Genomic DNA, 16663 nt, shown 5'->3' with positions numbered 1-16663 from the left:
ATATATATATATATAGTTTTTAGTTAATTGGCTGAAAATGCAAACAACACAAAGTGGCTTTTAGAACAGGAATGAATGAGTCAGAAATGTACAGTTTTTGTTTTTAATGAGAAAATATCCATAATATGTATCGTAGGTGTATAACCGTGAGCCTTACATGTGCTATAAAATAACAAAGCAGAGTATGAGCATACAAGTGGTTAACATAGGAACAGGTTATACTGTATAATAGGATTGCTTTAACACACACACACACACCCACACACGCACACACACACACCCACAGACAGTGTGAGTCCCACACTGAAGCTCAGGTGCTTCTGCAGGCCAAAACAAGCAACCAGCATTTCAAAAATGATAAATAAATCATCTCATTCAAACAACGAAAGCATAATCATAATAATAATAATAAATCACACAATTAGAACTCCTCTGCGTGTGCATGATGTCATAACCATTTCAAAAGCGTTCTAGTGTATCTAATGTTTGATTGTGTCCTTTGAAGGTAAAATGAGGACAGTGCGTGTACACAATAATACAGTTTTACATTGTGTCGCAGCAGCTACAGTAAACTATAGGGATGAAGCTTTTGTCGCTTGAAACTCACATCGTGCTGTGAATAAAGCTGAAGATACAGTAGGAGCTCAGCTGGCACCCAGAATAGGCCACTGTAAAAAATATCATCCGTCACAAAGGATCTGTGTCCGTCGTTCATCTTGGAAAATGTCAGTTCAAGCTCCTCTAAAATCTAATAACTCTCACGTGATATTGCATCAAAATAGCATTTTGTTTGTCCTTTAATAAATCTCATATCAGCATCAGCTCTACTATTGTTGCCACTGTGATAAAGACACACTATCTGCTGCACCACTATAACATCTCATTCAATGGGACAGTAGTCCTTTAAATACCTTTTTTTTCCTTTTTTTTCTTTTATATACAATATTATCGTATGTGTCGAAATAAACAAGAACGAGGAAAATCCCTGGAACCATTGTGGGGTTGTTTTTTTTGTTTCAGGGGGAAATGGACACATCACACACTTCTGGTTGGTGGTTGCTGGCACTACGTTTCCTCAGAGAACATATTAAAATAGATAATTAAATAGAGTCAGGTAGGTTGCACTCGGGATGGGACCGTCACAATAAATAAAATAGTCCTTATTGCCAAGGGTTAGCATGTAAAATATCTTTTGTGCAAGTTTACCTCGGGTTGAATTATATAGATTTCATTCATTGTGTTCGTGAGCGAACCGAAAGGTCAGTTCCTGGGGGGAAGGACACTTGAACAGGACATGCTAACAGATCAAAACTGTGACCGGCGGTTCACAAGGGAAAAACAAATCTCAACGGCTTCAAAAAACGAGCTAACAGTTCAATCGTTTTTTTGCTACTTTTCAGTTAAAGTGGTTCAAAAGTACTGTTTTTCTACAGCCATGTTGACACATTGCTATTAATTTCTCATTTCCAAACATCTCAATGTGTTTACCGTTTTCATTTGGAAGCTGAACGCTGCTTTCTACACCGGGACATTCCGCAGCATCACCACACTCATAGAGGCCTGTGTGTTGCAGTTATTCTTTGTTCGTCTAACAAAACAGGAAATCACATCGTTCTGCAAAATCAAAAGCTCACGATATATTCAGTAAAAAAAAAGAAAAGAAAAAAAAGAAACTGACAACCCCCCCAGCACACAAATCTCCCCCTGTCACGCCATTACCATACAACATGAACACACCTGTTCATGAGCCTTTCTACTGATGGTCTATTGCCTTCTTCTTGCTGCTCGCTGTGTGCTTGTTTCAGGGGAGGAAAGGAGTGTCATGCACGCAACCAGTACTTGTTAAATAGACTCAAAAGCATAAGCGGACTGTTCTCTAAGTAACGACATTCTGTTTTGGTATAACAACATTTCTCTATATAAAAAAGCTTTTTCAATAATTTTCATCAAACTTTATCCTCAGCTAGCAAAGTATAGTAGTAGTTCATATATGAAATACACAGTCCTACCTCAGTATAATACATGAAACAACTGCTTACATCAGGAATCACAGGTCAACGAAGCGACGTAGCCAGCGAATGTAAAACAAGTGATTTGTAGAATATAAAAACCCCCGACGCAGCCCTTTTAATTAATACACACGCTGACTGAAGTGACGCAAACATGACCCGCAGTTAGCTTCCCTCATCCCCTGTCTGTCTGTCCCGTCACTTACTAGACACGAAGTCACTGAAGAATATTTTTTTCATTGACAGGCTTTCTATCTAATGTGGTTGTGTATTTTCTCTAAAGTCTACTGAAACTGTAGCAAGACAGAATAGGAGAAGATAAAATACATCGTACGTATCGTGCATCCAGCGATTACTGACGGTCTAAGGCAAAGTTGAACCGTGATGCTAGTTTTCAAATATTTCCTCGCTAGCATTCGACAGTTCAAGGACCCTCGAGTCGGCACTTACGATTTAATATAGATGCTTAAAAGGATTGCGAAAGATCCCACCAACGCGTCATATGTGTGTTAGATCTGTACTGTGGAGAAGATCAAACTTCATGGGCTCTGAAAGTGATGCTTCAGGTCCCATCCCGGCCTTCCTGCAGCATCACTGAATCCAGGTACAAAAAAAAAGATATCTGAAATTACAGAAATTAGGCCTTGCCTTTTCTCCTTTCGTCAAGACGTTTCTTGAAAGTCACAATGCACACACTTGCTTTGTCTTTCCGCACATTTTGAAGATGATTGGGGTTATTACTGTCAAGCACCCGTTGCCAAAACCATCATCAAGTCTCAATATAATCTTTAGATCTCAGCCCATATTTAAATAGAAAAAAGATTACAGGCAAATGAAAGTCCTATGAATATTTAAGTCATTCAGCGTCTACCAACTAGTACAAACTTTAAAAACCAAATACACCTCTGATCAGTGCTCTTTAACCAACATAAAAGCCTTTCAAAGTGTCTCTCTCCTAACTGACCTTCCTCCAAACTCACCGCAACACCTCAAATGTCTCTCACATGCTCGGTCATTTAACATACGGTTGGCCTTCAATCCTCAGGTCCAAAATTCCCCATCGTCCCATTGGTCGAGCCAGCGGGTCATGTGATCATCAGAATACTATGAGTAAAATAAATACTGTTGCCTTTCCCTATCCTCGCTGCATTTTTCCTTCAGTCCCATCCTCCTCTTCTTCCTCCACCTTTCCACTCAGTCCCTTAACCGTCTCTGAGAGGAGCCGTTTACTCCTCCTCCTCCTCTTCCTCCTCCTCCTCCTCCTCCTCTTCTCCCCCCGCTCCATCCTCGTTGGCGTAGATACCGGCTTCCCACTTCCGTGCCATGTCGCTTTTCCTCCTGGTGACGCGAGTGGCCTCCAGAACCTGCCAATTACAACAACATCAAATATAGTTAGCATGAGCCAACTGATCACTAATAAAACATGCTTTTTACCAGCCTCAGGGGACATAATGGCAACACAACCACAAAAACACAACACACCACAGTGACTTTAATATGGCATGCGTTGTGTGCCAAAAACTGAGGGAGCGCTTAGTTAAACCATCCTGCAGTAAAGGAGTCCTTGAGTTGTATCCATCCAAAAATAAAACACACCAAGATGAAGCGCACCAGCAGTATTTAACAATAAAAACTAAAAGTCTTTTTACTCCATTTCAGGGAAAGTTTCATGCTTCAACACTAGATTTCTTTCCATTTTTTTTAATGCGTCCCTCTCACACACTCATGCCAAGACACACACATCCACACACACACACACACACACACACACAGTTACAAACACATGAGCACATCTTCACACGCAGGAGAGATGTCTTTGTGAGCAGGAGTCCAGGGTGAAGGTGAAGTGGATTGTGGGTAGAAAATGATGGATGTTCAAATCCCTGAGCACTACTTAAGCTCTTACTTGAGTAGAAGCAGAAGTGTCGATGCTCGCAATTTATATGTGACCCACAGTCGACGAGGATCCGAACATAGACATCCACCGCATTTAACTTCTCAGAAAAGCAGTTTTTTTAACAGTTGTGTTCTTTGAATTAAGCTTGCTGTGTATTTAGAAGAAAACATATTATATTTGTTAACTTTTTTTCAATCAATTCGGTGGAACAATATAATTATCTGAAGTTTACGATTTGTTTAATGTGTTGTAGACAGATGACAAATGTGCATGGAGGGGGGAGGGGGGGGGGGGGGGGGGGGCGGGCGGGGACAAGCACGTGCAGCACCGACACCACAGAGCAGAACAGTAATGCAGTGAGACCACAAGCAGACCTGGGATCAGAAATAAAACTACTTTTGGTTCCCCTCTACAGAATCCTTCCTGTCTAGCATTTCTAGATAAATAATACATCCCCAATTTGTTTTTCTGGCCTACTTTCATATCCTGGAGTCTGAGTGAAGTGAGGTAACCCTCATGTTTTTTTCTAATGGTGGGAACCAGGGTCCCAATCTATGAAAACTTAATGTTTTGAAGTTCTCAATTTAGTCTGTCCCAGGTCTGTCGGTACAGGCAGTTGATGGAGTGAACAGGTTTTAGGTGAGACAGGTACCTCAGTGGTTACCTCGTTAACCAGCAACAAACGGGCATACTGACCGACCAGCAGGAGAGAAGCAACAGTACAAATAGTCAAAAACATGTGATGTCATCATGGATAGACAACAACAAGATCAGCAGCAACAACAACAAAAAAAGCTAACAATATTCCTGCTGCATGTTCAAGATAAATTCTGTTATATATCTTTAAAAAATGCATGAACTACGCATGAAAATGCAATAAATGATCAGTAAGCCATGTGACGTTGTTGCCCTGAGATGTATCTCGTCTTGTGTTCAAAGTGTTTGGTGCTCATGAAGAAAGTGAAACTGTGGTTTTGTAATGTTTTTTCCATCGCGTGAGCCAGTGATTCTTTGAAGACTTTCATTTTCACAGTTTAGTCTGCCGAAATACAATACTTCTTCTCAAGAGAGACCTAATTCTTAATAATGACACACCACCAGACGTATCTGGCAAGAAAGGATGTATTCAGATACAAGACATTTAAAAGAAGATGGAGACAGGACAGAACCCCCCCCCCCCCCCCCCCAGTGCACGTGACTTACTTTCAATTTCATTCTCAGTTTTAGGCTGGGAAATTCCCTTTGATGAAATACAGTATTAGCTCTTGCCAAAAGGCATGGGATGGAAGCATTCAGCCGTGTACCATGTAGTTTCTCCAGGTTCAAGTACTCACACTGTTGTCCTCTATTTTCTCCCTCCTCTTCACTTTGTGTGTTTCATAGTCCTCCATCAGCGTCTGCATGAAGTTCTTGGGTCGTCCTCCAGAGTCCTCGCTGCCGGCGTCAGACAGGGCTCCCTCCGAGGGTGAGGGTGAGACAGGCGGCACGGGTCGAACCTTCTCGATCTTCCCTGCACGTCACAGAGAAACACATGGGAGTTAGACCGCTTTGTTAAAACACACCGAGCACGAGTGCTACTGAAGCATTCTAACGGGTTTGTACACCAGAAAAGAATGTATTTATTTGTGTTCTAGTGCTGCTGCAACAACAACAACAACAACCTCGTACATAGTCTCTCCAGGGACCAATGACTAACACCCTAGCAGCACACAGCAGCAGCAGTGACTAACCTGGTGCTGTCCTCGCTGTCAGTGTGAGTCTCGCTGGCAGGCTGTTGCTCTTCATCTTATCTGCCGGGGAAATCTTGGTTTGCCGCATCCCCGTCCTCACGGGGCCCAGACTGTTGCTGGAGGAGTTGCTGGGGCGGACAATCACAACGGGCTTCTCCTCCCTCTGCTTCTTCAGCTCCTCCTCCCTCTGCTGAGCTGCTCGGATCTCCTCTTCGATCATGGACAGAGTCCGCTGCTTCTTGGAGCGCAGGCGGAACGGGCCGCTGGCCGCCTCCCCCTCGGGGCCTCGCGCCGCCGCCGCCGTGCTACGCAGTTCCGCCGCCTCCGAGTACTTACTGAAGTAGCTGAACTCCGGTTTCTCCGGGCTCGGCGGGGAAGGGGGGCGGTAGACCGGGGTCGGCCTGGGAACCGGAGCCGCTGACGAGGATGAGGCAGGCGCCTGAGCTGGAGACGGGGCCGAGGAGGCGAGCGCTCTGGCGTAAGAGGACTGGATTTTGATCCGGGGGCCTCCGTTTTTGGGCCTCTGTGGTGGCGAGACGGGCTGAGAAGGAGGCGGAGACGGCGTCTGGAGCTGTGTTTGCTGTGCTGGACTGGAGGGCTGCTGCTGCTGCTGCTGCTGCTGCTGCTGCTGCTGAGCCTGTTGTGATTCGGAAAGCTTCTCTTGGGATAAGGCCCTTACTTCTGGCCGTCTGTCTGGCTGAGGGGACAGGTTGGAAAGAGCGGGACAGGTGGACACGGGTGATTGGAGACTGGGAGCTCCGCCAGAAGACATAGGGGAGGAAGAAACCGGCACTGGGCTACTGGTTGAAGTCGAGGATGGAGATACAGGGGTGCTCAGCTGGGAAGAATTCAACTCAGACGGCTGCCACTCCTCTCCATCCTGCGCTGCCAGGGCATTTTGGATGGCATTTTGGACAAGTACCCCTGCGTGGTACTCCAGCACGTCTTCCGTTGGACTGCCGCTGGTCCGCCCATTGACTGGCGTGGTGGGCTGGGGGGTGGGCGGTGACACCGGGGTAAGTGGCAACGGGGTAGGCGGTAGCGAGGCCCCGCTGTCAGAAATGCTATCCAAGCTGAACACGGTCGTGTCCTGAGAACGGAGAGATAACTCGTCTAATCCCGAGTCAGACTCCTCTGGGTGAAAACCTGGATAGAAATGGCTCTTCCGCTCCTCGTCGTCGGGCAGGATTGTCATTACAGCTCGCTCGCAGGTAAATTCCTCGGCAACCTCTTCGGCAGACCAGGTCACGTGACCCTCCCCGGTTTCTGCGACGATGTCACTGCTCCACTGGCTGCCCCTGGTTGTGGATTTCGAAAAGGGTTTGGCAGAATACATGTGAGGAGCTACGTCGCGCTTGGTCGCCTCCCCTTGCAGAAACTGCTTTCTGGCAGACGAGAAGTTGATCTGCTCCTCCAGAATTTCCTCCTTCCTGTTGAGCTCTGGGTCAAAGGTCACCATCGTGGGAGGACCTGAGACCTGGGGCTGCAAATAGAGATGGAGAGGACAGAAAAGAAAAGAACGGTGAGACAGAAATACACCAACAACAAGGTCTAATCTAATCAATCATCAACATGAACTACATCACTCGTCCTATGTGTGTGTGTGTGTGTGTGTTACCTGTGTGTATGTATAAGTGTGAGTCTCTTTCTGCTGTTTCCTCTCCTGGTATTTCTTGAGAGACTCGAGCTGATCTTCATCCAGCTGGTCTTCCAAAGGAACCTTGAATGAATTAATGAACCCACCGAATAAACAGTCAGTCAGTTTGTCTGGAAGTCCAAACACAAAGCAAAGGTTAAAGGGGAGGCCTACCTCTTGAGGGGGGTTCCACCAGCGCTGGGCGATCCCGGGGTTTTTCTTCACTGCCTGGTCTTTGATCAGCTCCTGACGCTCACGCTCCAGCTCCTGAACCTGAGAGAGGTGGAGAGAGGAAGAGTATGAACATTCATAAAGAGCAGTCCCAATCATTTGACATTAGCATAAGCTTTTAATTACATGTATGCTGACAAAGATATGTATGCATGTTGTGATCGGTGGATCATAAACAGTGTGACTCGACTGAAAATGATCTTGTTTTCCAGGGGACTTAGAGTTCGTTCAGTGGTTGATTTAAAAACAGTTTCCGCTGGTCATCACTCTTTACTTATCTTTGTTGAAAATTTTAACTAGAACTAACCATTTTTGGGTCACTGCTCACAAGTGCTTGTGTTACTCAGTGTTAACTTACGACACTATTTACGTTTCAAAATTCCTTCCTTTTGAGCTAAAAGGCTAATTTCTTGATAAGTTGTGATTTTGGCTATAACCTGTATAACATCTTCAATAAAAAAAAAATAGAGATAACTTAAGCTGTACATTTTTGTGTATTTTTAACGCTGTTCCGCACATTTTTTCTTAAAAGTCTTATTTTACTTACCAAGAACAAAATATACAAAAAAGTTCAGCTACTAGGTTTTTTTTCCTTCAAGATAAAATTGTTATAATAAAAAGGAGGACTCATTGAAGACAAGGATGGACTTTGGCTGCCATTTTTATCCTGTCTCATGCAACAAAGCAAGCAGCTTAGACTTGTTGACAAAAGTCAATAATCACCGCCTGACTTTAAATGTTGTACTTGAATTAAAAAAGTAAACTTTAATTTATGCTTGCTCACATTATGTTAATTTGTTAAGACTGACTCAGGAATACTGTAATGTTCTTGCATTTACGAGCCTTCCTCAGAGCTCTTATTTCTAACACTTTTGGTTCACAATAACATTACCGCTGTGTTGTTTTTGCTCCTGTGTGTCTGAATACTGTGTCTGTTACAGCTGATCCATAATCTAACAGCCGCTTACCTCCCCTGAGGGTCGCCTCCTCGTCACCCGGACCTGCTGCTCCTCTCCAGGGGTGAAGAGTTTCGCCGGCCGCCTCTCCTCCTGAAACGCTCTCAGCTCAAACTTGGCCCTCCCCGACTCCTCGCCCTGCACATGGCCGTTGGTCCTCACAGCGGAGTCCTCCTGGTGGAGGAACGTGGTTTGTTTCAGCCCCTCCACAACAATCGATTGGTGGTTGACAGGAGAGGAGGCGGACACGCAGACAGAAGGAGAGTTCCCATCGATGCTGATTGGCTCGCTGTGCTCTGACGGAGAAGAGTTTCCGTTGGTGGGAGTTTCTGAGGCGGCGTCTAAAACCTGGTCCAAGTAGCGGATCTCCTGTGGACACGGCAGATGAGGAGATTATTGTTGTGTACAACTATACGATAATATTCATGAAACTCCTCCTACTGTTATAGTATGGGGAACGATGCAGATGAGCTGATTACTGGACAGTACATTAAATGCATATTAATAATCTAATTATCTAAATAATGATATCCAATTTTGGCATCGTCATGTGAAACTCTGATATCAGCACAAACCTACAGGCACAGCTGGCCTGGAATGATGGTCTAGGTTTTTGGAATTGGCCTCATAAAGACAAAAAACTCAAATGAAGGGCATGTTGAGGTCAAAACAACGACAAACCTCAGAATGAGTCAATTCATTTTTTTCAGACAAATGTATTGTTTAAACACTGTGCAAAGTACACTGTAACACAATGTTATTTATAACATTGAAATTAGCCAGCTGTAGTTTTCTGTTTAAGCTAATATTGCTCACACAGTTCCATTTGAGCTGGGTCTTGCTCAGAAAAAAACCTGACAACCTGCATACCTGCACCACCTCGCTGTCAGGAACTGCATTGTGAGCTCGGTTGCTGGGGCTGCTGAGGCAGCCATGTTGGATCTGCTGGCTCTCCAGTTCCATGTTTGCAGGCCTGTCAGTGATAACGCTGACCGATTCCTGGAAGCTGACGCTCTTCAAGGCCCGCTCTCTCGGTGTTGTGTCACTGACATCCTCGGCTGCCCGCCACAGTTTCTGTGTCGACAAACAAACGAAGGCCGCAAGGTTCAGAGACACCGTACGCTGTAGGATCACTTTAATAAAAGCAACGTTCAAAGTAGGAATTAAAAGATAACCTGTTTTACTTTTCCCAGAACTCTTCCTCATCTCCAAAAAAATAGAACACATACAGACACCCGTCACACACACAAGTCTGTCTGTCTGCATTGCAGTGTGTTAAGTTAAACCTCTGCAGCAGCAGGAGTGTGTTCTGACTGGTTCTCACCACTAGAGGGCACCAACTCCAATTCTGCTGCTTTCGGTCAGAACAGACACAGAACAATCTTCCACAGTACTGAAAACGATTGCATCTTTGTTCAAAGAACTTCACTGTTCTGTGCATGAATCAGTGAGCTGAATACCTGGCTTGTGTATAATTTTAGAGGAAGAAACAGAGGTAGGGAGGTATCTTGAGCTTCTATAACTGCAGGTGGGAATTAATACATATCGAAGGATCTATGTCTGATGGTATCCCTTGACACTTTAACGTAACACTTATTCTGCATTAAGTTGGTCTGAAGTGCATCAGTGGCAAGGGAGTAGTCAGTTACTCCGGGTTCTGCAGCTTTAAGGATATTTCCATTTTAATAGCGTCACATTTGCTCCGTTACGCACATTCACTCCCTGGATCTTCCCCGCCTCAGCTGTTCACAGGGCAGCGTCACCGCTGTGCTTTTGGATTAGGTGCCTGACTCAAGGCCTAATCATCTGGAGTTGTTATGAGAGGAAGGAAAACCAAAATCCCCCCCCGGCTGAATTAGTCACACGGCCCGTAGAAACGGATTGTGTGCGAGATGCTAGGTGACAAAATAAGTTGTCAAAATGTAATAAAATGTCCCTCCAAATGAAATTGGACTTAACATGATATAATGAACAAACACACGTAAGTTCATAACAAGTGGAACACTTTTATCCAGTGATGTAATTATAATATTGAGGAATAACAGATAGACACACGGGCATTCTGGGATCGAACCTGTGACCTTTTCTGTTTTGGTGAACCATCCCACCGACACATTCCACATCCACAGTTAGCGATGGAGCTACATTGACACACTCCTGTCTTTACTGGCCGTCCTGTTTCTACAGAGGCCACTAACAAACCCTCTATTGGCTTCCTGTTTTACTGCCTTGTGCCAAGTACACCTCTATTCCAGAAGGTGTGTTTACTTCCATGCGGGGTTGTTGACCCCCGTCTTTGTAACATGTGAGAGTGTGTGTGTGTGTGTGTGCGGGGGGGGGGGGGGGGGGGGGGGGGGGATTTAATGAGGACCACTTCAGTGAATTGGTCCACTGTTCAGTTGAAGCACACACAGCCATAAGGAGGAAGTGTTTGCTTTGTACTGACTCTCACACTTAAAGACTCAAGACTACCCGACCGCCATTTAATGATATCCGTGGACATTTCTACTGACCCTCATGACGCGTTTACTGCAGGAATCAGTGGCAGATTTTTCATAAAGAGAGAGCGCGATTTAGCCTTAACGTTGGATCATTTTCTTTTCTTTATCTACCCATCTTTCTAGTCTCAATTCAATGTATTGGTCCTCACCCTCTCTTCTGCTGCATCCCCTCAGCTGCTCTTTTCTGTCCTCTCTTGCTTCCTCGGTCCTCTCTGGGATTGTTCGAGTGAAGTCACACGGTGGATTATAAAAAAAAAAAAAAGCCCCGTCTTGTCTATACTGAAGGAACCCTCTACTCTCCATTGTTTCTTCAGTCATTTCTCCCCCCCCGCCCCTCCTATCCTCACGTCTCCTGTTTCTACTGGGAGAAAAAAAAACTTCTCTGAGGGCATTTTGTTGACCCGTCTGACTCAGTCTCATGCAGTGTGTTATTATATACAAGTCAGAATAAACACAATCTCTTAAAGGAACACCTTGCACATTTCTATTTCTATGTCTATTGATGATACAATCTATGAACATTGAATGCAACTCAACATCTATTTTGCTGCTCTGCATCGAAAGGGAAAGGTAATATTGATGCAGATGTTTTTAGGTGACTGACAGGTAATCTCTGTGACTGAGAGTCTACAGCCACGCTATCAGTTCTGTGAAGCTGCATTTAGCTGAATGTTATTATCAGCACGTGACATGCTCACAATGGCAATGCTATTTTGAGGATCCTAAGTGAGCGTAATGTTTGCTAAGATAACATCTTAGCTTTGTGTGTTAGCGTGCTAACATTTGCTAATTCGTGCTAAACGCAAAGTACAGCTGAGGCTGATGGGAATGTCACTAGATTTGCATATTTTGTAAACCAAAGCAAAGATACAAATTACATTTTTGATGTTATGAAGGCGCTAAAACAAAAGTTGAAGGTCGAGTGCGTACTGTAGGATTTGAAGGCATTTAGCGGTGAGATTGCAAATTGCCACCAACTATAACTCCTCCCGTGTGCCAAGCGTGAAGGAGAACTAAGATGGCCGACGCGAAAACGCCAAATCGCAAAAGGCCCCATCTAGAGCCAGTGTTTGGTTTGTCTGTTCTGGGCAACTGTAAAAACACTCTGTGAAGAGTACGCAGGCAAGAAAAAAATGAATGAAAACATACTTATTCATATTTTATTCCATTTCTGCCAATAGATCGCCCTACTACACTGTTCCTTTAAGAGATTACAATTCATACTGAAGGGGACATGAACGGCAACCTCATGGTGGCGCTAAAGCAAAAGTCAGGGGTCAAAATTAGGTCGATAAATATCTTACAGGACGTACCGGCACCGCCGCAAACACCGCTTTAGAAACGATAGAGACAAACTTTATAACGCTTTAGATGATGTGAAAGCATCAATAGAATTTCTCATTTGGACAAATAATCGTACAGTTAGCGACAAGCTGCTTTATCAACTTTAACTCCAGCAACGGTAATTCTTTGTTCAACCACACTATCTCTGGTTGACAATATTACAGACTTGTTTAAACTACACTAATCGTTTCCCCTTTCATCTCCGGTTTCTTTGTTTTCTTCACACTCAGATGATTTCTCACCCAGTTCATGATATCAGCGACCATGTGAGGACCAGATGTCACTTCTGTTTACACACTCACACAGACGAGGTCTTCTGTCTTCTTACATTTGACCCATTGTATACTGCATGTGTATGTGCGCAGGAATGTAAGTGTGTGTGTGTGTGTAGGAGTGTGTCCAGCAGGCAGGACAGTACAGAGGGGGAGGATATCCCTTTACTGCCTCAGGAAAAACAGTACTATAGTACAGGAATGTCTCATATGCAATGCTATCCTGCTACACACCAACACATAATAAAAGGAGTGTGTGTGTGTGTGTGGCTGTAGTTGTGCAGCAGTGCATGCCGGTGCGAGCGCGGTCTTTCAAGTGTGTGTTTTTGTATCAGCGGTGTGTATTTCACGTGTGTTTTCTGGTTCTCCTTGAGGTGAACTGACATTCCAGGCATAACTAGCTGTCCTCAAGGCTCGGACTCAAATACTTGTGATGAGGGACATTGTACACCCGGCCAGGAGCAAAGTGTGTGTGTGTGTGTGTGTGTGTGTGCGTGTGTGTGAAAAGAGTGTGGAAAAAAAAAAATCATGTAACTTAAGCGAAAAAGCTAAAATTCTCAGCGGTTTGTTTCAACACCTGAACTGACTCTTGGACCAGGAGTTACTTTTTCCATTAGCATGTAAATACACATACATGTCCATGTAATAGTCACATGAATTTGCAAATAGTGTAAATAGTCCCACCGCACTCACCGCCGTGATGTGCCAGCTGTGTTGTTGTTTCGGCTTATTCCAAAAAAGGATGGAAAGTTCAGGAAAATCAAACAAAACGAAGTCTTGCTTAATGAACAGATCTAGTTTAGGGTTCGAGCTTTGAATTAGAATTAAGTGGGTTTAAGTTTGGGTGACATGCCAAGGTCAGATGTTAGGGTTAGGTTTGGGGTTAAGATAAAGATATTGTATTATGGCTTAGATTAGTTCTAAATTTAAGATTAGGTTGTTCAAATATATGAACCCAGGAGTTAGGCCAGTGTAGCTGGGAGTCTGGAGGTTAATATTATAAGGGTTGGGAATCAAGCAATTCAATGGAAAGTCAAATAAAGTGACACAATCATGAGTCTATCTGAGTCAGATTTTACTGTCTAAGTCCTGTCTCATTCTCCGCCTGTCGCCATTCCCATCACATCTGGAAACGCTTACTCTCTGACTTTGATGCACAAAAATCACAAACGCACAAACACACAACCAAACACACTAATAACATAGACATTCGGCTGCATGCCTGAGAGGCTGTGGGGGGGGGGGGGGGGGGGGGGGGTTTACCAGATTATGGAAACCCTAAAACTCCCCGACTCGAAGTAAACACACACAACCTTGACGTCTCTCACCAACATAACCCATTTACTATGTCTTTAATATCGCAACATAGGCTTCTTTTTAGCACACATTGTAGCCAGAACACATGGCAGATGTCAAAAAAAGAACAAAATGAAAGCCTGATGATGTACGTCCTCCAACACACACGCTCACCCACTGAGCTCCTGTGTAACAGCTCCGTTTCCTGGCTAAATACGATCCTGTGTGGTAACTGGAGCCTGCTGCTGGTTTAGCGTGGCGTTCTCGGGTCCAAACAGCCTGGATTGTGAACCCGGGCCAAACAGCGCTATCTGGTTCTTACTCCTGATGTCAGTCTCCGCTTAAGACAGTTTGGAAGGTGTTGAACTAGAGCGGTGTTACGTAATCGACAAGCTAAACCTGGTTACATTGACACAGAGTGTGGGGTGGGGGGGGGGGGGGAACTGGCAGTTGCTATTCCTCTACTTCCTAAGCTTTTCCTTCACGGTATTCCACTTCCTGTTGGTCGCTTGCCGCTAACATTTCACGTGACGTCAGTTTGCAAAATACATTTGGTGTTCTCATCGAACAAACTCAAATGTATCCTAACATACAGAAGTTCCAGCAGAACAAAACTGCTGTACAGAAAGAGAAATAGGGTGAGTACTCACCTGCTGCTCTTATATAAGTAGCCGATTTCAGTTACATCTGTAAATCCATGGAGTGCTTTTAAAGAGCAAGCTTCCTTCCGTTTTATATTTCTATCAGTAAATTCTACCGTCCGTCCGTGTGACTTCTATTTAAACCAGCTTTATCTGTTTTCCTACTTAGCTCTGTTCACTTGAGTCCAGCCTTGGTCAGTCCTGCTCCAGATAGTGGGAGTGCCGGACTTTTCCCTGGCCAAGCCCTTTCCTCCTCTTCTTCTCCTCCTTTTCCTCCCCTCCCGTCTCTTTCCTCTCCTCCACAAAGCCTCTCCTTTCTCAGTAACATTCCTGCCGACTGCTCAGTAAGCTGTGATGTCATGGGCTAAACGTGTGTGTGTGTGTGTGTGTGTGTGTGTGTGTGTGTGTTTCTCCAGATGCCCTCACCCACAAAGACCCCTTCTGTGCAGGCCCTCGTACAAACACACACACACACACACACCAAAAACATCCACCCTGTGGCTCCCCGCTCCTCCTTTCCTGTGTAGGACCGAGCCCTCTCTTTCCCCGCTCCACACGTATGTCGCTCGCCCACTTTCCCTTTAACCTGCAGCTCCTTTCAAACTCCGAGGAGACGGAGTCGAAGAGGCAGGCAGCGAGGCGATGATGAAGAGATGATGACTGAAGGGAGGAGGAGGAGGTGATAAGGGGGGGGGGGGTAATGGCATTTTCTTCTGTCATCATCAGCATGGGACTGTCGACTCAGTCCGAGGGTTAGAGTGACGGACCGGTCGTATTCACCTTTTAATAAAAAAAAGTAAATTACATGAAAGCCGCCGCCTCATCCAGTTTTTAATTATTAGCGCTTCTAGTGGAGACTTGACATGTGACAGGCTGGTCTTAATGCTGCATCAGAGGCTTGTCCATCTTGACAAAAGAACTCTTTGTCATTATTTGGCTTAAAACTACAATACACTGGTAACTTCAATGCCAAAATGGAGAAGCAAACAGCACTAAAAGAAGCAAACGTTGACGCCTCAGGCTCACTCTAACGCTACTCTGTCTGCATTGTGTGTGAGCGTGTACCTGACGGGTCACAGGATCAGGCCAGTGGAAACCAGAGCTCACCCGAGTCATGGTTCACTTTCTCTTCTCACAAGCGCTACATGGAGACGCACTGGAAACACTTTCCTCGAATTTACAAGAGCAATTAGCATTATTGTGTTAGCGGCTGCTAAATGATGGAGGACGGCGCTGCGGGAGACGTACCGGTGTCCACAATGCATTTGGGCAATTAGTGCTGTAAAAAGCCAGATCGGCAAGTGACCAAGCAGTTATACTGAAGTATTTGAGAGAATGATTCATTTCCTATTTTCTGGGCATTTCTGTTGCTCTAATTAGCAAGAAATGGACCTTGTGTCAACGACAAGAAACGGAACCGGGTGTTTTACACATGGGAGGGACTTTGTCAGACACTGGGCCCAAAAAGCACCATCACTATTAATCAATGTCTTCTTTAAATACTATAGGGCTGACATTCTTCCAAACTTGTGCAATGAAAGAAATGTAAAAAAATACGTTTTTAATTGTTTTGTAACTTTTCAGTCTTTTAACTTAAGCTTTAATACTCTTGACATGATTTATGTAATTTATAAAATGAATTGAAATCAGAGTCTTGTTTGAAAGGACAGGGCGGTCCACTGGTCACAGGTTATCTTGCTCTATATTTGCAAAGGAAGGCCGGCAAAAACCAGCATGTGCGTCCTGTTAGTCTGACAAACATTAGCTGTCCCTGCTAACTAACTGGTTAACATCTGTAAAAAATTTTTTTAATTAAATGTTTAAACTGAATGAAATTAAACGCCCTGTCCCTTTATAAGTATCCCTATTTGACACGACACATGTAGTTCCCAGGCTAGAAATAACTCGTGAGTCGTACGATGTAGAGGAATCGGTCACAGGAAACTGGGACACTAACCCAATTATTGCATCTGCACTGGGGGGGGGGGGGTTCAATTCCTGGATGGGTTGTAACACACAGAGAGACTCGTGATGGTCTCTATGCCTGCGATGGGGATTTACAGAGTGAAGACTATACGACTATAAGGGTTCAGTAAGGGACAAGCTGCGAAAGATGAAAAGAGACATTGTTTGAAAAATGAGAAGGCAGA

At 44.5% G+C, this 16663-nt stretch overlaps 1 protein-coding gene across 2 annotated transcripts; it reads right to left on the bottom strand.

Annotated features, from left to right (window-relative positions):
• Positions 1-89: 89 nt before the first annotated feature.
• LOC306710339 (A-kinase anchor protein 2-like) lies at positions 90-14663 on the bottom strand. Of its 2 annotated transcripts, XM_079178811.1 has the most exons (8): positions 14523-14663; positions 9330-9533; positions 8472-8828; positions 7447-7545; positions 7255-7356; positions 5637-7119; positions 5241-5416; positions 90-3373 (listed from the first exon to the last, which is right to left on the bottom strand). In XM_079178811.1, exons 2-8 carry the CDS (start codon positions 9420-9422, stop codon positions 3236-3238), a joined length of 2448 nt encoding a protein of 815 aa, XP_079034937.1. In that variant the 5' UTR covers positions 9423-9533; positions 14523-14663; the 3' UTR covers positions 90-3235. The 2 variants fall into 2 exon arrangements, with proteins under 2 accessions (XP_079034937.1, XP_079034936.1); XM_079178810.1 differs by having other exon boundaries at positions 7255-7545.
• Positions 14664-16663: the final 2000 nt, after the last annotated feature.

This window comes from Pholis gunnellus (assembly GCF_910591455.1).
Source record: "Pholis gunnellus genome assembly, chromosome: 18".
Classification (NCBI taxonomy): domain Eukaryota; kingdom Metazoa; phylum Chordata; class Actinopteri; order Perciformes; family Pholidae; genus Pholis; species Pholis gunnellus.
This window is presented reverse-complemented; position numbering and strand designations above follow the sequence as displayed.